A 23,482-nucleotide genomic window follows, 5' to 3' on the forward strand; every position below is an offset into this window, starting at 1 on the left:
ATTATTTCGACATAGGCTTAATAAACCTGAGGTGTATTGCGTGAAAGAGATTTTTATCCAGAGTTTGTTGATTCCAAGTGCTTTGCAGAAACATAGACATGCTATTTGGCTGGTAGATGCTTGTACCATCTACCAGCCAAATAGCATGTCTATGTTTCTTACATGTGTTAGGCTAAACCATTATGTGAGGCAGGCAAGAGTTGGCTTTTGTCGCTGCTGCAGCTTTTTCACAAGCAGAAAATGTCTTGGGTAATGGAGATGTTGGCCACCAGGCGGCAGGCAAAACGTATTTTGGAGAATTCATATTTAATGCGATCTGATAAGGGAGATATATGAGACACACAGAGAATTGGCAGGTATGATTACTCTCACTCTCTCCGTGTATGTGTGTATATATATATATATATATATATATATATATATATATATATATATATATATATATATATATATATATATACACACACACATATATACATATATATATATATATATATATATATATATATATATATATATATATATATATATATATATATATATATATATGTATGTATGAAAAAAATAGCACTGGGTGTTTACAAACTGCGTTTGAAGATGTATTAAGAACGCTGTATAAAAAACTCTTTAAGAATTTAGTCTTAAATGCAGATGTTTGTATTTCAATACTTGTCTTGTATGATGTTCTTTGGTCTTCAAATACCAGACTATTTTAACAACGGTGATGGGTAAGTTTTGTATAATAATAATAAAAACAAATTTAAGGTCCACCCACTCGACTCTGACGCGATCTCACTGAAGGGTTCCCACGGATACAGGAAAGTGTTTCAGTTCGGTATAGAAAACTGGCGTAGGGGCATTTAAGCCACATTTCACACACTGAAGAACGAAAGTACTTTGAGGAGACAAAAATCTTTCTTTTCAAAGGTAGGCATTTCTCTGAAACCCATTCCCGCACACTTGTTGCGTGTGTTTTGTGGAGAATTCTGTTATTTTTCTTTTCACAAGAAGCGGGCTGTAAAAAACAAAAACAAAAAACAAATACAAACTGAAAAACAGCTTCGATCTGTGATCACCCCGCCTTCACATGACTTATTATTAAATATTCATCCGCTCTGCTGTTTTGATCAGTTTGAGAGTGTGTTTTGATCACGTGGAGAAACTATGTAATGGCATGAAGACATCATCTTGCCCAAATGATGTTTTTCCAACACATTTAAAAAATATATTTTTAAGGTTATCGGTACTGACATCTTAAGGATTTTTAACAGCAGTCTTAGTTCAGGTGTTGTGCCAGCCCGTTTCAAACATGCTGTTGTACAGCTTTAAAAAATCATCTGGATTCCTCTGTCCTCTCAGATTTCTGGCCTATTTCAAAGCTTCCTTTCCTGTCAAAATTTTTTTGAAAAGATTTTATTCGTTCAGCAGCAATCTTTTTTTAAATTGACACGGTGTCCTTGAGAGGTTTCGGTCTGGTTTTAAAGCTCTTGGCAGCGCTGAAACCGCAAAGTTTTTATCGGTCTTTATTTAGCCACTAACTCAGGAGACTCGGCTGTGCCTTTGCTTTTGGATCTGACAGCTGCCTTTAATACTGTTGACCACAGCATCTTGATCTCACATTGGGGCATTGCAGCATCAGATTGGTTCAGTGGCATTAGAGTGGTTCAGGTCTGAGAGGACTTTCTCTGTGAGCTTTGGAGATTTTATCTCTTCCTCAGCTCCCTGTAACCCACACAATTTCCTCAGGGATTAATAAACTATGCTGATTCTCATTCTGATTACTTGTGGTGTTGCCCAGGGATCTATATTGGGGCCAATTTTATTCTCTATTTATATGCTACCTCGAGGTCTTTTTTTTTTTTTTTTTTTAGAAAATATAACATTTGTTTCCATTCATACACCGATGACACTCAGATCTATCTAGGACTGAAGACGAGCTGCCCTGCCCCACTGCTATGGATAGTTACCCCACCATTACTTCAGTGTCTCGGTGAAATTAAAGCCTGGATGGCCTCTAACTTCTCTTTAATGAGAATAAAACCAAAGTGATAATTTTTGGACCAAGTGGCAATCCCAGCACAGCTGATTTTAACCGGCACAGTCTTACTGCTTATATGTTGGAGTTATCCAGATCTGCCTTGTAAGACTGCAGTTGGTCCAAAATGTCGCAGCTCGTCTTCTGACACGAACCAAAAGACGCGAACATATTTCCCTGGTGCTTGCCTCTCTTCACTGGCTCCCTGTTCACTTTGGAGTTGATTTTAAATTTTTTATTGTTGATTTATAAAGCCCTGAATGGAAAGGCTCCTGGGTATTTGTCTGACCTCCTATGGGCCCTCTAGATCTATTAGATCAAATGATCTTCTGCTTTTATGGATACCAAGGTTGAGGCTGGTTCAAAGAGGCGATCGAGCGTTTGGGGTTGTAGCGCCTTAACTGTGGAATAATCTACCCCTACACATCAGACAGGCTCCTTCTGTGAAACCTTTTCAATCTCATCTTAAAACACATCTGTATTCACTGGCTTTTAATGCAGTATGAAAGTTATTTGTTATTTATTTGTTGTTTGGTACCATCATAAATTATTTGGAATTAGTTGTTTTGTATTTTTGTACAGCACTTTAGTCAACGTTGTTGTTGTAATTAAACGTGCAGTATATATAAATAAACGATAACGAAACTATTATGGTTTGATCGAGGAGGTGATCAGGGTGTCAATGGGACAGTTTGAGCACATGGGCGAGGTTCTCTCTTAAACGCTACACGGGTATTTTTGAAAACGTAGATTTTCCGATTTCCTTTAAAAAAAATCTCGTCCACACAAAATATCTCCGTTGTCATGTAAATGCAAAAAACCGGAGTCAAAAAGTCAAACCAGAACCCCTAACCCACTAAGAAATGTTGGCCAATCAGAAGTCTAGAAACCTGGGAGAGAAAGAGTATACAGGGTTTTGTGTCCTCACAAAACCTTAAGTACTGAAAAGTTTTATTTTTATTTTTGGAAAGGCAACTTATTTTGTGTTACTTTTCAAGTGCGTTCATCATTTTAAATGTTAAGAAATGTTAAGAAAAACATTAGGAATGAACAAAATGTATACAGCATACATAAGTTTAATATATATATATATTTTTTTTAATTCAAAACCGACGTCGGGATTTGGGTTATGAGAGCGTCTGTGTTGAAGAAGCCACGTCCGAAGTTCACTCTGACCTCTCTGTCTTTCTAAATGGAGGGCCAGTAACTGCGTGTGTATATGTAAGCGTGTAAAAACTGCAGATAGTAAGATTAAGAGCAACAATATCTTGTCTCTATCCACCATTGTACAAATTCATCTCATGTAAACAATAACGTGGCGCACAGCGTGACGTCAAAAACGGCGCACACCTTTTACATTGGGTGACAAATAAAAACCTAAACTCAGTTTTCAGTGATGGAAATTTGGATGAAAGGTGCCACGCATAGTAAAATGCGTGGCACCTCCTTGGGCACAACGCCACAGGTGGCCTGTCTTTAGGCGTATTAATTTTTTTGTTAAGCTGCTAGAGTAACATAGTGTCACTGAATCTTGTTCTTTTAATTAGTGTCTGAAAAGTGTTTTAATTTCAGGTCTGGTAGTATTGTAAGTCCTGCCACGTAGTTTGCTGTTTTTTCCCCTGCTGCTCCTTATTAGTTTCAGTTATTTTATTAATAAAAATCCTTTAATTAGTTTTTCTACGCCTTTGCCTTGTCAACAACCATATTTCCCGGGGTGTACCTCCACGCCAAGCGTTGTCAGTTCCATGTTTACAGACAGCTGTCTTTATTAAATTTTATTTCATTTTTGAGATGCTAAATCTATTTTGGCCTAGCTGAAAAAGACTTTAAAGCATTCACCTTATCCCTGACTGTGGTTGCTGTCCATGGTGCTGATCAAAAGCTGTAATGATGCTACTGATATTATTATTATTATTATTATTATTATTATTATTATTATTATTATTATTATTATTATTATTATTATTAAAAATATATATGTAAAATATATTATTTTTGCACTCAAACACTGTGTGCGTGTGTGTGTGGTGGGGGGACTCATTTCTCTCAAACAAACCATTTTCTGAGCTGCTAGAATAAATGTTTTTGAGTCTGGTGATGTGAAAATTCGCTTTGAGTATGTGCAGAAGAGACAGACTCCAAAAAAGCTGATAAGTGTAGTATAATATACTATGTAAACTGAAATGTTTTATTGAGGAAAACTGTCTGTGGTGTTTGTCTCTTATATAGGTACAATGATGAGATGCTGTGGTCTGCTAACTGCCCAGAACAAACCAGGTAAAAATCTGATAAACATTAAAATGAATTTTCAATTTGTCATAAAAAAATTAATAGAGTTGCATGGACAGATGGCTCAGCAGAAAATCTAATTAATTGACTTTAAAAAATAAATGCTACTATGAAGTGTGACTGTTAGAATTCTGTTTGTCTGTCAGTTCCCCTGAAGAGCATTGAGGTGGAGCTGGAGGTGAGGGACCATGTGGCTACAGTGGTCTCCACTCTGAATTATGAGAACAAGGAGAACAAACCATTAGAGGCTGTTTTTGTCTTCCCTCTGCCTGGAGACGCTGCTGTCTGTCATTTCAGTGCTAAGATCGGACAGACACAGATTGTAGCTGAGGTGATGGAAAAACAGAAGGTGAGCTGGACAGTAAATATAACCTCATTATAAGTAAGATTATCTATTCCATGGACAAAAAGCAATGTGTGGTAGGTTATCCATAGACTTGAGAAAAGCATTTGACACTATAGATCACAATATATTAACAAGAAAACTGGAACGTTAGGGTGTCAAAGCGGTAGTTTTAAATTTGTTTCCTGAGTAATTTAAGTGACAGGAAGCAGTTTGTGAAATGAAATGGTTGTTGCTCCTTATGTATGGACATTGCTTGTGGTCTACCCTAAGGGTCAGTTTGGGGCCCAAAATTCTTCAACTTATACATCAATGACATTTTTAAAGTCTCCAAAGTATTAAAATGGTACTATTTGCTCATGATACAAACATTTTATGCTCTGGTGCTGATCTGCAGAAATTATTGGATGAGATGACTAATGAAATAAGTAAAGTGAAGTTCTGGCCTGATAAAAACAAATTGTCATTAAATTTGAATAAAACACACAAGACACTTCACCTGCCGCCTACTGGTGTTGGCCAGAGGGGCCGATGGCGCGATATGGCAGCCTCGCTTCTGTCAGTCTGCCCCAGGGCAGCTGTGGCTACAACCGTAGCTTGCCTCCACCAGTGTATGAATGTGAGAGTGAATGAATAGTGGAATTGTAAAGCGCTTTGAGGCCTCGAAAAGTGCTATATAAATGCAATCCATTATTATTATTATTATTATTATTATTATTATTATTATTATTATTATTACCAGCAAAAGCTTTTGCATTTCTGTCCATGGAGTGAAGCTGTGGAACAGTTTGAATATGGAGTTGCAGCAGTGTCCAAACATAAAGCAGTTCAAAAAGAGTTATAAAGATATAGTTATAATGATTTTCATGAAAGAAAAGGAAAATGTTGAAATTCAGTGAATGTCTCTATTTAGAAAGTGTCATGATGTGATGTATATACAGTATTATATCAGATATCTGTTCGCTATTTTTACTGCAGATTTTATCAGTAAGGAAGCTGACTAAATATTGATAACCTAAGGCAAAGGGATGGGATTAAATAAGTGTGTAGGCTACTACTTCCCACTCCTTTTTGATATGTAACTGAATCGGAACAGTTGAAGCAATATTGAAATGTATTAGCTTTATTTTGTATAGCATTATTTTCTCTTCGTTTCTTTTCTAAATGTACTTGTATATTGTTCACATGATTGAAATAAATTAACAAACAAACAAACAAACAAACAAACAAACAAGATTCAAATTAATAATAAACACAGTGAATGTCACTGACATGTGCCACCTGTCCTTCAGGCTCGTGAGGAGTATGATGATGCTCTGAGCTCGGGTCAGCAGGCCTTCCTATTGGAGGAGAGTGATCAGAGTCCAGATATATTCTCTCTGAGTGTGGGCAGTCTGCCTCCAGGAGAGAGCGCCTCCATCAGGTTGGAGTATGTGGCTGAGCTGGCTGTGCAGGCTGATGATGGTCTGAGGTTCTGTCTGCCTGCTGTGCTCAACCCTCGATACCAGCCTCGGGGTAGGAAAAAACGTTGACACTAACAGAAAGCCTCAAACTCACACCTCTGCATAGAAAAAGGTTTCATAACTGCAACTATGGTGGTGGAGGAATTTCCAACCTCTTTCTCTCTCTCCGTCTCTCTTCCTCCATAAATAAAATATTTTTGAATTTGTTATGTAGACAAAAAAGATAAACTTGAAAAGAATTAAGCGTAACATGGAAACATAAACATTGAAAGCAACTGTCTTTCTCAACACTTTATTTTCAAGTCCAGAATCTATAACATGATTAGGGGATGGACTTTGGGGTTATGGAGTATCTGTGCTGTGTTAGGCTATGTCATTCTTTCTTTCTCATTCTGCATTTATTCTGTCTTTCAAACATACAAAATTATTTGATTGCCCTTCCACCATTACTATAACTGCAGTTTCTTTGCTCTTTGTGTCATTTCTAGCCACAATTTAAACACAGGGGTTACTGTGGCTCCTCTGAAAGAGAACACCTCAAATCAGAAGTACTTGACTCCCTGGTATAACTCGCAAATGTGCACCTTAAAGCAGATAAAGTAAGCTAGAAACAGTGTCTCACTAATTAAGAAGATCATCATTTAGCTTAAAAAATAGTTTTTTGCTTTATAAAAAAGCCTTCAGTAAAGCTAGAAGGTTACTATTCATCACTGATTGAAGGAAATAAGAGCAACCCTAGGTTTCTCTGCAGCATTTTATTCTATTACATTGTCTACAATTGTGTACAGTATCTTATTCTTATCCTTTTCCAGTGTTTTTCTAAATTTTACGATGTAACTTTGCACTGTCCACTTTCTGCTGTAACAAAACAAATTTCCCACAGGTTGGACTAATAAAGGTTATCTTATTGTATCTTATCTTAGCACTGTAGTCAAGCTGACAAAAAGTCAGAGCTCTGCTGAGCCAACCATTCCTTTAACGTTAAATAGTAATGAATTCATGAATGTCTTCACAAATACAATTTTAACTACTAGAGGAAAAACATACTCATAATCATCTCACTGACTTAACAATGTGTAGAGTTACTTTCAGTACCAGTGGTATTTATTTCATCTTTTTCTTCAATTGATCTTTCTGAGTTAACTTCAGTAATTACTTCATTACTTCCTCCAAATGATCAACATGTCTCATAGACCCCATTCCTACAAGACTGTTCAAAGAAACTCTGCCAATAGTTAATATTTCATTCTTAAATATGATCAACCTATTTCTATTAAGCGGCTATGTACCACAGGTCTTCAGACTGGCAGTAGTTCAACTGTTACTTTAAAAGCCACCTCTAGACCCAGCAGTCTTAACTAATTACAGGACAGCCTTCCCCTAATTAGGACTGGATCAGGTGGCCCAGAAACTTCCCTTAGTTACACTGCAATAGGTCAAGGTTCCAATGAAGCATTAAGTGTTTTTCTTCACTGAGTGTTTTTTCACTCACTATACGTTTACACATACCTCTGCATTTAATTCAAGTTCTCTTCCATGGCATGTCTTTGTCCTGTTTTACTCCTCTCACCCTCAACCGGTCTTGGCAAATGGCTGGCCCTCCCTCAACCTGGTTCTGCTGAACGTTTCTTCCTGTAAATAGGGAGCTTTTCCCTCTCATTGTTGCCAAGGAACTTGCTCATAGGGGGTCTTTCGAGTGTGGGGTTAGTGCCCTACAGTCTGTCTTTCTCTGCCTGAGTGTCCTCTCCTCGTCCAATCTCTAAAGTAGAGTCCAACTGTTCCCTGGATCCTCTCCAGTACCTCAACACTGATCAAACCCAGGCCACGGTAGGTAGAGTGCTGCTGTTTCTGCTGTGTGTGGTTGTTACTTATTACTGAGAATTAAATATGAATGTGTTTGTGGTGTGCAGGTTAAGCTGGCTGCAGGACACAAGTTTGACAGAGATGTTGAACTGCTGATTTATTACAAAGATGCTCACCAGCCCACTGCTGTGGTGGAGGCAGGACAGGCCTCTGCTGAGCCGGGTGAGTGGAAATGATAGGAGTAGTTGATTTGCCAATTTTAAAAATCATTATCTACTTCTGCTTGGAAGGTCAAAATGTTGACATAAACAAAAAGCAATTTCTCAGATTTTTCTGTCTGTTATTTTTCAGGCTCTCTGATGGGTGATCCAGTGGTGATGGTGAGTCTGTACCCTGAGTTCCCCCAGTCTGCGATGGCTTCATGTGGAGAGTTTGTGTTCTTAATGGATCGATCTGGAAGTATGAGTAATACTCGCATCCGCAGTGCCAAGGTATCTGTAATATTTTAATCATAAACTCTTTAGTTTCAAATTGTTCCTCTCACACAGTGGCCTCACTATATTTTCAATGTTCTGTTAAGGATACTCTGCTGCTCCTGTTGAAGAGCTTACCAGTGGGCTGCTATTTCAACATTTACAGTTTTGGGTCCTGTTATGAACACATCTTCCCGTGAGTCTCTCCCTCATATCAAAGGCCCTGCTGTCTTTGTTAAAATATCCTAATGGGTGTTTTGGTGCATGTGTTTGTGTGATGGCAGTAAGAGTGTGGAGTACAGCCAGCAGACCATAAAGGAGTCTCTGAAGAAAGTTGAGCAGATGGAGGCTAATCTTGGAGGAACTGAGATCCTGGAGCCCCTCAAATATATTTACAGCCAGCCCTGCATTCCCAATCAGCCTCGACAGGTAACACACACTCACATGCTCTTCTGGTTTGCTGTCTTCGTGGGGACATCCCAATAACATAATGCTTACCCTAAACTTAACCATTAACCATAAACCAATTGTAACCCTAAAACACTAAAACCACAATTTAAGTGTGAAAAATGCCTTCAACAACTTGGGGACCTGGATTTTGGTCCCCACCAAGATAGTAAGAACCCGTGCACACACACACACACACACACACACACACACACACACACACACACACACACACACACACACACACACACACACACACACACACACACACAAACTGCTTTGCATTAATCTCCTGGAAATTTCCTTTGAACTTAATTTTACTTTCTGCTTGCCTTGCTTTAGCCTTAGAACAACTTCATCTTAAAATATAATGATTTAGGATATTTTAGCTTTTTTTATATCACCATGAAGATGCTTTATAGGGATGTATCTACATAGAGCAGATTCAGTTTCATAAAAACATTGGACAAAACTTGGACCACACACGCTCTACAAATGTTTCTCAGCATTGGCATTAGTGTACAATCTAACTTTTAATATATCACATATTTTAACCCTGTGAATATAATCGTTGTTCATGTAACAGCTTTGTTCTTTAGTTTGGAGTTCATACTAACTGTACATTGTTCTTTGCACACTACCATAAAAACATTTGTGTTTCTGAATCCTAACTCAGCTCTCAGAACAAGCTGTGTGTTTCTGGGTCTGATGTTATGTCCTTATGTGCCAACTCTCCTCTCTAGCTGTTTGTCTTTACTGATGGAGAGGTGAGGAACACCAAAGAAGTGATAGATCTGGTGAAGAAGAACTCAGATTCTCACAGGTGAAACCACAAAAACACAAGTACGTCTACACAATTACAGAATGTCCAACATGTCCTCTATGTAGAAAATTGTTGTATTGCAGGTGTTTCTCTTTTGGGATTGGGGAAGGGGCCAGCTCTGCTCTCATCAATGGGATGGCCAAAGAAGGAGGAGGTCATGCTCAGTTCATCACAGGGACTGACAGGATGCAGGCAAAAGTAAGACATTAAACACAAAAAGAAAACAAGTTAAGCATTGCAGCAGCAGCAGCAGCAGATGCATATTTGTGATCAGACCTGCAGTGAGTAAAATGTCTGTTCCAACTGTTTGTGTATATTTGGAGAGTTTTTCATTATTTTTCAGGTGATGCAGTCGCTGCGATTTGCTCTGCAGCCGGTTGTGGTCGACATCTCAGTCACATGGGATTTACCAAAGGAAGTGTCTGTCACTGTCCTCTCTCCACCAATCACTGCACTTTTCCAGGGTCAGAGGTCGCTGATTTATGCCCAGCTCACTGGACAGGTAGGAGCAGCACCTTCTCATGTTGTTGTTTAACTATTTCATAACTTCTGACCCTGTGATTCTGTGTCAGAGTTCAGAGGCAGCAGCGGGCTGTGTGACGGTGAAGTACAGCCTGGCAGGTCATCCCTCTGAGAACCAGCTGCACTTCAGTCTCAGACCTGCAGAGGACACTGGGTAAAACAGAGTTTAAGAAACTCAGTACTTTTCAATGGTTCATGACTTTAGATATATTGGGTTGAAAATAGCAGTAGATTACAATGAATATGAACTGAAATATGTTGTGTTCACATCTGAAATAAAGTATTTAAAAAAAAACAAAGAAACACTTAACTCACCCATCTCTTGGTGTTCCTTATTATCTGCAGATTAACAGTCCACAGGTTGGGTGCTCGAACTCTGATTCGCTCCCTGGAGATGGAGGAGAGAGAGCACAGAGGACAGCAAGGTGGAGGTGTGAAGGAGAAGGTGGTGCATCTCAGTGTCCAATCAGGAGTTAGCTGTTCTTTTACTGCCTTCATTGCTGTCAACAAAGACAACAGCAAAGTGATTCAAGGACCTCTTGTGCGCAGAAATATTCCAACAGCCAGTGAGTTTTTCCCAATAGCACAACTAAAAGTCAACCCCAGATCTGAAGCAAAGATGGTTCAGCATGAATAAAATCAGTAAAATGTTTGGTTTAATAGAAAGTCAGACTCAAATGAAAAGACAACAAGTACTGTATTTTCCACACTATCAGGCGCACTTAACGTCCTTTAATTTTCTCAAAACTCGACAGTGCGCCTCCGGTGCGCCTAATGCATGGATTCTGGTTGTGCTTACTGACCTTGAACCGATTTTATGTTGTGCATGGTGCTCAAAAATCCGTCAAAAAATGTTTTAGTACGACTTTGGTAAGCTACGAAGCCACACTGCTTGATGGATTGTTGGAGTTAAACAAACACTGGCATCACTGAGAGTTTAAAACTGTCTACATTCTTTCATCTTTCATCTCCAGGCATTCATGAAAACAGAATTTATTAAATTTAATAGAATTAGAAGTTATCAGGAAGTTAGCTCGCTAGTTTCCACCTAAACATGATATACCATGTTTTGACCGAGATTTCTGAAAAAATTAAAAGTGCTGCTCTGCTATCACTTCCAACTTAAATGAAGACAGAAAACTAAACAGTAGTGACTTTTGTAGGGTCACTGAAGTTGGACTAGCTGGTATATAATGATGTGCTACATTATCGCTAGAGACACAGCTATGTTAGCATAACATTAGCACAGTGAAGCTGGAGGATGAACGCTAAGGCTTTTTTCCACTCGATAAAAGTTAACGAGGGTTCCCGATAGTTAGGGACAAATGCAATCGCATGGCAGGATGCTGTAAACGAACCAAACGTCAGTCAGGAGAACAACTGAGATAAACTATTCACAATACGAGGTTAGTCATTAATATACTGCAACAATATGGGAATAGAGCAGCTGCTATAAACATTAATGAATCAATGGTACGGAAGTGAAGGAAGCAAGAAGAATGACTTGAGTAAAGTTTGACTTATCTGACTGTTTTGTTTCACTTAATGCGCCTTATAATCCAGTGCGCCTTGTGGTCCAAAAAAATACAGTAGAAACAAGGTGGTAATGTATGGTAGAATGTAGGTACTCATCAGACAGCAGTATCAGAGAGAGGGATGCATGTGAGAAAGGTTTTTTTTTCACTGATTCTCTAAACTTGAACTCATTCTTTTTTTCTTTTCTTTTCTTTATCTTTAAAGTGATCCAGAGTCCTCCTGTGGTGAACAGTTCTCTACGTAGTAAGTAAAAACCTGAATAAGTGTTATTGAAAGAAGCATCTGCAGGATCTTTCAAAAGGTTGAAAGATCCTTTAACTACTCATATTAGGGTTTTTCTTTGTGTTTACTCTTTTTGCCTGTGTACAGTGAAAAACACTGGAGAGGTTAGTATTTCGAAATAAGTTAAAAATGACAACGGAAAATATTATTTAGATTTTACATTTAATTAGTATCGGAATGAAATATTATTTTACATTCATAATCTATGTTACTATTCATAATCCTTATTATTACTGTTGCATCATTTATGATTTATCATTATTGTTATTTCATTGACACATTTATTGAAACTGGTGAGGTTATATTAAAGTCTGTATTTCAGGTGTTAGCATAAGCACATAATAATCTTTCATTGCAGGTGCAACTGTAATCATGTTATACACATATTGCATAGTTAAAGGGTTGAAGCTCGGTCAAGTTAATTAATGGTTTGAAGCTACGGGCAGCGCGATGTCTGGCCGATCAATGGAGCAAAGTTCAGCTATTGAAAGGTTGCCTACATGTTTACAGTATAATTTACTACATATTGCCTGTGTGCATTCAGCAGCCTGCTGCACTGAAGTTTGCCTGGTAACAGATGGCGCTGAGTGAGGTCATGCACTGAGGTTAACAACACAGACACATAGTCTGTCTGGGTAAACTGATTGCAAATGTTGTGTAAGTCTAGAAAAGTTTAATAACAGGATGCATCTGGGAGACGGTGGAGGAACTGAGAAAGGAACTGTTCTGTTTTAGTGACGCGAGTTACCGGTCATCGTCAAAGGAGCTTGCAAAGAATAAGATAAGATAAGATAAGCTTTATTAGTCCCACACGTGGGAAATTTGTTTTGTCACAGCAGGAAGTAGACAGTGCAAAAGTTATGAAGCAAAAATTAGAATACAATAAGAATAAATACAGTACACAACTGTACAGAATAGAATAAAATAAAATACTATATACAGTAGAATAAAATAAAATAAATATACAATAAGATAAAAATAGAATACAAATGCTATATACAACTGAGTAAAAAATACAACGATGCCAGAGAAGATTATTGCACTTAGTGTTATTGCACATGTGTGGATGTGTGTGTTTGATCAGTTAGTCTTTATTGTGGAGTCTGACAGCAGTGGGGAGGAAAGACCTGCGAAATCTCTCCGTCCCACATCGTGGGTGCCGCAGTCTCCCACTGAAGGAGCTGCTCAGTGCTGTCACAGTCTGCTGCATGGGGTGGGAGATGTTTTTCTAAGAGTGATGACAGCTTAGCCTCCATTCTCCTGTCACTCACCACCTCCACTGGGTCCAGAGAGCATCCTAGAACCGAGCTGGCCCTTCGGATCAGCCTGTTCAGTCTCTTCCTGTCCCCGGCAGAGATGCTGCCGCCCCAGCAGACCACACCATAAAAGATAGCAGAAGCCACCACAGAGTCATAGAAGGTCTTCAGGAGTGGGCCCTCCACTCCAAACAACCTGAGTCTCCGCAGCAGGTACAGCCTGCTCTGCCCTTTCCTGTAGAGGGCGTCTGAGTTATGAGTCCAGTCCAGTCTGTTGTTCAGATGAACACCAAGGTACCTGTAGCTGTCCACAGCCTCAATGTCCATACCTTGGATGTTCAGTGGTTGCAGTGGAGAATGCTTGTGCCTGCGGAAGTCTACCACCAGCTCCTTGGTTTTACTGGCGTTGATCTGGAGGCACCAGTCCACAAAGTCATGAGTCAGTCCTCTGTACTCCTTGTCGTCCCCATCAGTGATGAGGCCGACTATTGCAGAGTCATCAGAGAACTTCCGCAGGAAGCACTGGGTGGAATTGTGGGAGAAGTCTGCAGTGTAGATGGTGAAGAGGAACGGAGCCAGAACCGTTCCCTGTGGGGCCCCCGTACTGCAGACGACCCTGTCCGACACACAGCCCTGAGTCCTCACATACTGTGGTCGGTCGGTGAGGTAGTCCAAAATCCAGGTAGTGAGGTGATGGTCCTCTCCAGAGTTCTCCAGCTTGTCTTTCAGAACCGAGGGAAGAATAGTGTTGAAGGCACTGGAGAAATCAAAGAACATGATTCTCACAGTGCTTCCAGCGGTCTCCAAGCGAGCGAGGGAACGATGTAGGTGAATGACGGCATCATCCGCTCCAATGCCAGGCTGTTAGGCAAACTGAAGTGGGTCCAGTGATGAGCTTGTTAGGCGCCGAAGCTGAGCAAAGACCAACAGCTCCAGGGTCTTCATCAGGTGGGATGTCAGAGCCACCGGCCTGTAGCTGTTGAGGTCCTTGGGGCGTGAAGTCTTTGGCACTGGTACAACACAGGAGGTTTTCCAGAGCTGTGGGACTCTTCCCCGCCTCAGGCTCAGGTTGAAGAGGTGCTCCATCACCCCACACAGTTGGTCCGCGCAGGACCTGACGACCCTCGAGCTGATGCCATCTGGGCTCGCTGCCTTCTTGCCATTAATCCTCCTCAGTTCCCTCCTAACCTGGGTGGTTGAGAGACAGGCTGGAGCCTTGTGTTGAGTGTGTATTGGATGCTGTTGTTAGGGGTGGGGAGGAGTGAGCAGGGTGAATAGAGGAGGTGTGAAGTGTCTGAGGTGTCAGAGGTGGAACAGCAGCAGTGGGGGTGGGTGAGTCTGCAGCCGATGTTGGAGACTGCCTCATGGCTGAATGAAATCTGTTGAAGAAATGATTCAGTTTATTTGCCCACCTCACATCCCTCCCAGGCAGAGAGTTCTGATGTTTGTGGCCTGAGATGGTTCTGAGGCCTCTCCAGACTTCACCAACATTGTTTTGCTGAAGCTGGTTCTCCATCTTTTGCCTGTAGCTGTCCTTCCCATTCCTTATCAGTCCCCTCAACTCTCTCTGCACCCTTTTCAACTCCTCTATGTCTTTGGATTTGAAGGCCCTCCTCTTCTGCTTGAGGACGGTTTTAATTTCTGGGGTAATCCAAGGTTTGTTGTTGGAGAAACACCGTACAGTCCTGGTAGGTACGGTGTTATCCACACAGAAATTAATATAGTCAGTAATGCATGTAGTAAGGCTGTCGATGTCCTCTCCGTGGTCGTCACAGATCACCTCCCACACAGTCGACTCAAAACAATCCTCAAGAGCCTCCTCGCTCTCCTCCGACCATCTCTGTACTGTGCTGGTGGCTCCCTGCGCACTAAGGGCTCATACACAGGGACAAGGTGCACCAGGTTGTGGTCAGATCTGCCCAGTGGAGGGAGAGGTGATGAACTGCATTGGCATACAGTAAGTCCAGTGTTTTATTGTCTCTGGTTGGGCAGGTCACATACTGGGTGAAGGTGGGCAGTGTGGAGTCCAATGAGGCATGATTGAAGTCCCCTGATATTATGAAAAGGGCTCTCGGAGATTGTGTTTGCAGTCTGCTGACCACTGAGTGGAGAGTGTCACAGGCTGCATCCGCGTTGGCCGAGGGGGGGACATACGCTGTTATTGCGATAACATGCGAGAATTCCCGGGACAGGTAGTACGGACGCATGCTAACGGCCAACAGCTCAATGTCAAAGATCTTACGTTTCCAATAATTACAGAAGGAAGAGATGGTCGATAACGTCTCCTTCTCGGGCGACGGCGCTCCTTCCCAGCACGACACCCCCGTCTTTTCCTCCTCAGCTCGCTGGGAATGTCGGGTCTGTCTGCCGGCAGTACCGCTGCGGGACGCAGTGCTAACAGCTGATCCTTACTGTAAACAAAGGATCCCTGCTCTGGGTCCCCAGACACGGGTGAAAAAAGTAGAAATAAACTAAGAAAAACGACCAGAACTAGCACAAAACGGTAGAACATGGTTGCAGAGTCTAATTACTAATACGTTAGTTATAAAAAATTACGAGAAGAAAAAGCCATAACTTTAAACTTCTCCTGCTCATACATGCTTGGAACGATCTTGTCACACTGAAGTGGACGCGCAACGAGATATCATAGCATGGCTCAAGCACGTTCATCACATTTTAAACCCCTTGTTTTGCACAACAGAATACGGCCTCCCATCTTCAGCTAAACACCCCAGTAGCTTTTGTAATAGCTTTAGCCCGGTCGGATTGGGCAGCAAAGGGCTGCTTAAATGCCGCAAACTCCTCTGCTCCGCCACTTGGACCGCTAGCGCTGGCCATAACTATCGCTTGACAGACCCACCAAGCGCACCATACTCATACTTTTTTTTTCTTTTTCGAATCGCGATCGGTTCGGATTTCGGATCAACCGTGATCCGTTGCACCACTATTCTTCAGCGTGTGTTACTGTGTTACTCGCTCAAATGTCCACTTCATACCTGTAGCTCCTCTCTCACACTCAGAGCTCCCCACCAAATCCCACTCATCCACTTAAGACTATCACTGGATTGGCCAGAATACATACCAATTAAATTAAAGAAAATACTGGCACTTCTAACATAAATAAAACATGCTGACTAAGTAGTACACATTACATTGTCACTTTTTCAGTTTACTAAAGACACAATTTTTTTTTACCATTGATGTGCTAAAATCTAAAGAGGAGCGGATCCGACAGCGACTTACAATGCTTCTAGATAAGAATACTCTTGAAAAGGTGTTTGAATTAACTGAGAAAGCTAGTCTAGCACAGCATGAAAAGTCTAAAACCAGACAACAAGGGACATTTCACTGGTTGTGCGTCGGAAACTACAGCAAAATATGGAGATTGTCCTCAACAGACACCTATGAGAAGACCATAGAGGGAACAGTTCACTCTGCCTGGGATAGGGTTACTGAGACCCCGCCCTCTAGTCCGGCCCGGGGAGGTTGCCGGAGGGTGAGCGTCTGGTAGCCGGGCCCAAGTCCATGGGGCCTGGCCAGGCACAGCCCGAAAAAGGGACATGGGCCCATTGTCCTGCAGGTCCAGCACCCACAGGAGGCTCCGTATCAGTCGGGTGCATTGTGTACCGGGCGGCGGCCAGGAGCGGTGGCCCTGGTGGACCGAGCCACGGCTACCAAGACTGGCAATTGGAACATGGAATGTCACCTCTCTGGTGGGAAAGGAGCCTGAGTTAGTCCGTGAGGTTAAGAGGTACCAGCTAGATATAGTCAGGCTAATCTCAACACACAGCTTGGGCTCTGGAACCAGTCTCTTGGAGAGGAGCCGGACTCTGTCTCAGTCTGGAGTTGCCCCTGGTGAGAGGCAGCGGGCTAGGGTGGGTATCTTGGTATCCCCTCGGCTTGCTGCCTGTATGTTGGGGTTTCTCCCAGTGGACGAGAGGGTTTTTTCCCTGCGTCTCTACGTCAGGGAATGGGTCCTGACTGTTGTCAGGATTGGGGCTGCGGCTGCAGTGATGCAGACACTGTACTGGTCTGTTGTGGTGGAGAGGGAGCTGAGTGTAAAAGGGAAGCTCTGAATTTACCGGTGTATCTACGTCCCTACCCTCGCCTATGGTCACGAGCTGTGGGTAGTGACCGAAAGAACGAGGTCACGGATACAAGCAGCAGAAATGGGCTTCCTCCGAAGGGTGGCTGGCCTCTCCCTTAGACATAGGTTGAGAAGTTCGGCCATCCGGGAGGGTCTTGCTGCTCCTTCACATCAAAAGGAGCCAGGCATCTGACAAGGATGGGCGCCTCCTGGGTGAGGTGTGTTGGGCATCCGTGAGGATGCCCCAGGGCAAACCCAGCACATGCTGGAGAGATTATATCTCCTGAGAACGCCTTGGTGTTCCCCCGGACAAACTGGAGGAGGTGGCTGGGGAGAGGGAGGTCTGGGCTTCTCTGCTTAGGCTGCTGCCCCTGTGACCCAGCCCCATATAAGCGGAAGAGGATGGATGGATGTCCTCAGCAGTCAGAAAAGAGAAGGATGCCACACCAAGGATTTGTCTGACAGACAACTCACCCAAGCAGAGAAAAACATCCTTGCAAAAGGATTGACTTTGGTGTGACACCGAGACAAATCCTGCTAGTGGAACTGATCACATCCACAGAAACAGCAATCCAAAACAACAACATTGCAAATGTGGAAGCAGAGCAGCTATGGACAAGAGTTTCGGCCTGTCTCAGCAATGCAACATCAGCATGGAGAAGCGGAAGGCACTCACATCACTTAGTAATGACAACAACATTATCATCCTTCTGGCAGACAAGAGTAGGTGCATGGTTTTACTAAACCAGAAAGACTATCATGAGAAACTTTTTTCGCTGCTCAGTAACAAAAATGCCTCTAAAACGAAACCCAGGAAGTGGTTACAGGAAGAGGGTGATAGATGTCTGAAACTGTTAGAACAAGACAATGATATTGACCGGGCATCGTACCACAGGCTATACTCAGGGGAATCTACACCAAGTCTGTATGGTTTACAGAAGATACATAAACAGGGTGTACCTTTAAAGATCAGTTGTCTGTATGATCAACTTGGTCACCTATAACCTCACAAATTTTCTGGCTTCAATCCTCAACCCAGTGGTAGGCATGTCCGAACACCACATCTAGAACACCTTGGATTTGGTTGAGAAGGTAAAAGATGTCATTATGAAGGCAGATGAAACAATGGTCTCGTACAATGTCACATCTCTTTTCACTTGAGTTCCAGTCACTGAAGCAGTGGTTAGTAAGAGATTACAGGATAATCCCAACTTCAGCAACAGGACCACTCTCAGCATCTACCAAGTGTGTTTGCTCTGCCCCTCAGCCCTCTGGTTCCCACAATCCTTCTGGGAAAAACACAGAGGCAGCCATCAGTAAACTCCAGACTGCGTCAAGCACACACTCACTGACTTGCTGGGAAACTAACAGGTAGTCATGCAACGATCCCAAATTGATAGGAGCTCAGCCACTCTCTATAGCTCCCTCCAGATGAGGCTGATTAACAGCAGGTGTGTGTCATCATCCACTTCAGGTGTGACCAGCCTCCCGGCAGGACACACCCACCAGGCCTGAGAGCACCTGTAGGCCGGTTCTTCGCACAAACACACATCCACACTCCTATACACACACAAACATGGAATCAAGGGACAGGAGTACCAGACAAACACATGGCCTCAGACTAAGACAGAGCAGCACATAAAGACAAGTTCGTAAAGACCCAAATCCCTGACTGATTCCCCAGTTTCACCCATTGTAGCCAACCATGCAAAGTAAGTGGAAAAGAATGCTTTGTTATCCTACCCTGGAACACCACTAAGTCATTGGTTAGGATGTGTAGATGAATGACACCTGGGTGAATTAGTTCACTGGAGCACAAACTTGGTGTCATCTGCAACACAGAGCAAACATCATCCCCACAGATATAGCGGCCAGGCAGAAGAACATCATATCAAGAAGGCCTGCCCTCTAAAAGAATGAATTAATGAACACAGAAGTTCGATTAAGGGAAATGATTTAACCAGTCCTGTTGCAAGACATTTTAATCAAAAACTTTATAATTCACCTTTATTTTATATAGTCATTGAAGCCATTAAACACAGTCAAAGAGGGGGTAATATTAATTTTATCTGATAAAAAAGAGAAGCATTCTGGATATTTTGATTAAAGAGTTTCACTTTACAGGTATAAATGAAGATTTATCTTTTAATGAGTTTCTGTGATTTTTACTTTTGTGTTTCTGTGTTTTTAAGAAGATTTTTGGACATATGGGGAATTTTTTTCCCTGTTTTAATCTGTAGTGGTTCAGTTCAGAGCCTATTTGTGTTGTGTCTTAACCAATCAGCCATTAACACCTCTTTAAATGTGAATTGGTCAGCTTGTTTATTTGTAAATGTATGATTGGTCCACTTGGATTTCTTCTGTGTCCTTTTTTTATTTAAACAAAAACTGTTTGATATTTCGTAATGACTCTGATGAAGGCCACAAGCCAAAAACCATTGGTCACCCAACAGAGTTGTTGTTCAGCACTTTGAGTGTTGCTGTAGTCTTCACGTCATCTTACAGTAGTTTTGACCCAGAGGATTCTGCAACTCATGATAATATTGTTGTCAGTGTCATCCAGCAACTTTTGGTGTGTAAGAGTTATGTTTGAAAGCTATGTATTATTTAGTTATAAAATCAGTTCAGAGGCCACTGAACCCAAGTGACAATAAAATAAAAAGGCAAGGGTGAGATGGTTAGAATGTGTGCAGAGTAGAGACAGTGGGCTTAGTGGAGAAAGGATGTTTAGGATTGAGCTGAAAGCAGGGAGAAGAGAAATAGAAAAGCAAAAAATTAAAACCAAAGGGATGAATGCTAGAATAAAAAAATCTCACCTTAAGGTTCATGTTATATCTCTTTCCATTGTGAATTTTAAAAATTTCTATAAAGATATTTGCTGACTGACCTGTTTTGGGAGCCTTCTATTTTAAAATCTTTGGTTGAATAAGATGGTTGAAAGTTTGTTGTAGAATGTGTTGGGCATACCCTGTTTGAACCCCCTTTGAAGTTTGGAGCTCTTAAGCTATTTGAGTTAATAGAACTGTTTTTTAAAAAAAGTGTTTACATGACTTAATTTAAGTAGTTTCAACATTTGAATTTACAGTGTTTTGTGTGTACAAAATTTAATGTTGTGATATTATTCCAAGTACCTTTTGAACCCCTTGATTTGAATCATGATAAGAAGTCCAGTTGATATATTTTGCCACTTATATTTAATCTTATTCTTGTCTTCTGTCTCACAGATGGCCGTGCACACCCACCTGGTAGGTTAGAAGCTGTGTCTCTGTGTTGTATAAATATAGTAAATGACAACAAACAGTAAATAAACCAGCACATTTCTGTGACACAGCTGCTGTTTAACTACATTTCAGCTTTAATGTGAAATGCAGTTTGTACAGGAGCTGTTATGGGTTTTTGTTTTCGTAGTTATTAACATATAGTCCGTTGTCCAAAGCACCAAGTGAATATGAATATTATTTTGCACAATGTTTAAATTGTTTTTGACTGCTCATGTATGAAGCTCAACAACCAAAAAATTTGTAAATTATGTTTGCTAACATGTTTTCACCTATTTTCTTACTTCTTTTTTTTTGTCTTTCTCAGCATTCGAGACATATCGTAAGAAACAATGCTTTTTTAAAAAAATATATTTTCTGTTTTGTAATTATTAACATAGGCTGTTGTCTAGAGCAACAAGTGATGAAGATTGAGTTGTTACAACTTCTGTGATATTTCAAAGATTACTGAATAACTTTGTAGACTTTAAACAATGCTTTTAATGCGTAACTAATTATAACAACATCAGAAGCCAATCACTGAATCTGTTTTCTTTCTTTTCTTTTTTTTCTGTTGACCTCGTATATCTATTTTATCCCTGACCAGAGCATTATCAACCTCTAAGACCAGGTCAGTTTAAAAAAGTTCTTTTTTCATTTTTTACATTGTAACATTAATAAAGAATAAGAAGAGAAAACATATAAAACAAGAAGCATTCAGACAGCACACACCTCTGTGGTGGAGTAATTAGAAAGAGTAATTAATTAGATTGCTTGTTACTGAAAAAAGTAACGTCATTAGTAACTTCGTTACTTTTAACCCTGTTATTCACATCCCTGTATCTGAGTATATATATATATGTGTGTGTGTGTGTGTGTGTGTGTGTGTGTGTGTGTGTGTGTATTAAACGCCTTGGTGGGAATCATGATGAGAAGTCTAGCTGATACATTTTGTTACTGATAATTAATCTTATTCTTATTTTCTGTCTCACAGATGGCCGTGCACGCCCACCTGGTAGGTTAAAAGTTGTGTCTCTGTGTTCTATAAATGTAGTAAATGGTAACAAACAGTGAATAAACCAGCACATTTCTGTGACACAGCTGCTGTTTAACTACATTTCAGCTTTAATGTGAAATGCAGTTTGTACAGGAGCTGTTATGTTTGCCCAGGTTTTTTCATAGTTATTAACATAGTCGGTTGTCCAAAGCAGCAAGTGAATATGAATAGTATTCTGCAAAAGTTTAAATTGTTTGTGATGAGTCACAGTATGAAGCTCAACAACCAAAAAATTTGTAAATTATGTTTGCTAACATGTTTTCACCTTTCATCTTTATTTCTTTTTTATGCTTTCTCAGCATCCGCGGAATATAGTAAGGAAATCTTTTTTTAATATTTTGTGTTTTGTAATTATTAACATTGTCTAAAGCAACACGTGGTGAAGATTGAGTTGTCACAATGTGTGTGATATTTCAACAATTATTGAATAACTAACAACTTGGTAGACTTTGTAGACTCACTGAGGTTGTTTTCTTAATTATTGAATATCACCTATTTTTTTCCTTGACCAGAGTGTCTTCCATCTGAATGGACAGGTAAGTTTAAAAGTGTTTTTTTTTTCTAAATTATACATCAAAAATGAGTAATTAAGAAAACATATAAAATAAAAAGCATTTTTCCATCTTTGCACATTTTAAAACAGTTTGTAGAGTTTTTATATTTTCAGGTTTGCTTTGGTAGTCATTAATTACATTGGTAGTCATTTGTTGACACAAAGTGAAGAAGGCTGAATTGCTATAACCTTTGTGTTATTTTGAGTATTATTGAATAACTTGTACACTTGAAATAGTTTGCAAGCCAATCGTTGCGTTTTTCTTTTATTATGTCTTGCGTATTGACATCACGCTCAAACATTTCCATTTTATCTCTCTAGAGTGGTCAGGTTTATATATTTTTAAAAAGGCGCACATCAATGGAACAAACGTGTTCATTGTATTTGATTCTCAGAGCCATCATTTAGTCTGAGCTCAGTGTGTTTGTGTGTGCTGATTTCTTCATGTGATAAAGTGTTTTGTATGTACAAAATGTCATGTTGTGACATTATTCTAAGTACCTTTTGAACCACTTGTTTTGAATCATGATAAGAAGTCTAGTTAATACATTTCGTTAATGATAATTAATCTTATTCTTATCTTCTGTCTCACAGAATGCTATGGAAGCCTCTGTGGTAGGTTACAAGTTGTGTCTCTGTGTTGTAATTATTAACATCCTCTAAAGCAACAAGTGATGAAGATTGAGTTGTTAAAACTTCTGCAATATTTTAATTATTGAATAACTAATAACTTTGTAGACTTTAAAAACTGCTTAATGAGTAAATAATTATAGCAACATCAGAAGGCAATCACAGAGGTTTTTTTTCTTAATTACTGAATATCACCTATTTTTACCTTGAAGTTTAGTTAATACATTGTGTTACTGATAATTAATCTTATTCTTATCTTCTGTCTCACAGATGGTAATGGACGCCTACACTCAAAAAAATCTGTTGTTGGATGAACACAATTTAATCATGGCACCCTTTTTGCACACAATTTAACCAAGTACAATAAACCCTTTTCGATCATGTCAAACCAACACATTTAGCATTTGGTGGTTTAATGTAATCAGATTACGTTGGATCAACATACTATACTTACATTGATTTGAAGTGATTTATTTAAGTATGTAGAGTGAAATTTGTTTTAATTCATTCTACACAATTTAAAAAGTTTAGGAAAACAGAATTAAATCTTGTTGTTTCAACAACTACTTTGTTAATCAAGGCAATGATTTCACTCATTTCAACCAAATTATTTCAATTAGATTTGT

General features: G+C 40.3%; 1 protein-coding gene across 4 annotated transcripts; it reads left to right on the forward strand.

Annotated features, from left to right (window-relative positions):
* Positions 1–823: 823 nt before the first annotated feature.
* On the forward strand, positions 824–23,144 carry LOC146693874 (von Willebrand factor A domain-containing protein 5A-like). 4 transcript variants are annotated; one of them, XM_085429844.1, is made up of 23 exons: positions 824–927; positions 4,265–4,312; positions 4,471–4,673; positions 5,960–6,182; positions 7,773–7,957; positions 8,041–8,155; positions 8,285–8,424; positions 8,514–8,602; positions 8,691–8,835; positions 9,597–9,676; positions 9,760–9,874; positions 10,020–10,178; positions 10,249–10,352; positions 10,544–10,643; positions 11,939–11,977; positions 20,584–20,604; positions 20,945–20,959; positions 21,224–21,247; positions 21,611–21,631; positions 21,973–21,987; positions 22,186–22,209; positions 22,821–22,841; positions 23,127–23,144. In XM_085429844.1, the coding sequence occupies exons 7-15, from the start codon at positions 8,293–8,295 to the stop codon at positions 11,939–11,941; spliced, it is 927 nt and encodes a 308-aa protein (XP_085285970.1). In that variant the 5' UTR covers positions 824–927; positions 4,265–4,312; positions 4,471–4,673; positions 5,960–6,182; positions 7,773–7,957; positions 8,041–8,155; positions 8,285–8,292; the 3' UTR covers positions 11,942–11,977; positions 20,584–20,604; positions 20,945–20,959; positions 21,224–21,247; positions 21,611–21,631; positions 21,973–21,987; positions 22,186–22,209; positions 22,821–22,841; positions 23,127–23,144. The 4 variants fall into 4 exon arrangements, with proteins under 4 accessions (XP_085285970.1, XP_085285967.1, XP_085285969.1 ...); XM_085429841.1 differs by having other exon boundaries at positions 10,544–10,764; positions 20,945–21,247; XM_085429843.1 differs by lacking the exon at positions 21,611–21,631 and having other exon boundaries at positions 10,544–10,764; positions 20,945–21,247.
* Positions 23,145–23,482: the final 338 nt, after the last annotated feature.

Source organism: Copadichromis virginalis, linkage group LG14, assembly GCF_057382275.1.
Source record: "Copadichromis virginalis isolate Kocher_CV1m ecotype Utaka linkage group LG14, C_Virginalis_male_GT1.1, whole genome shotgun sequence".
Classification (NCBI taxonomy): Eukaryota; Metazoa; Chordata; class Actinopteri; order Cichliformes; family Cichlidae; genus Copadichromis; species Copadichromis virginalis.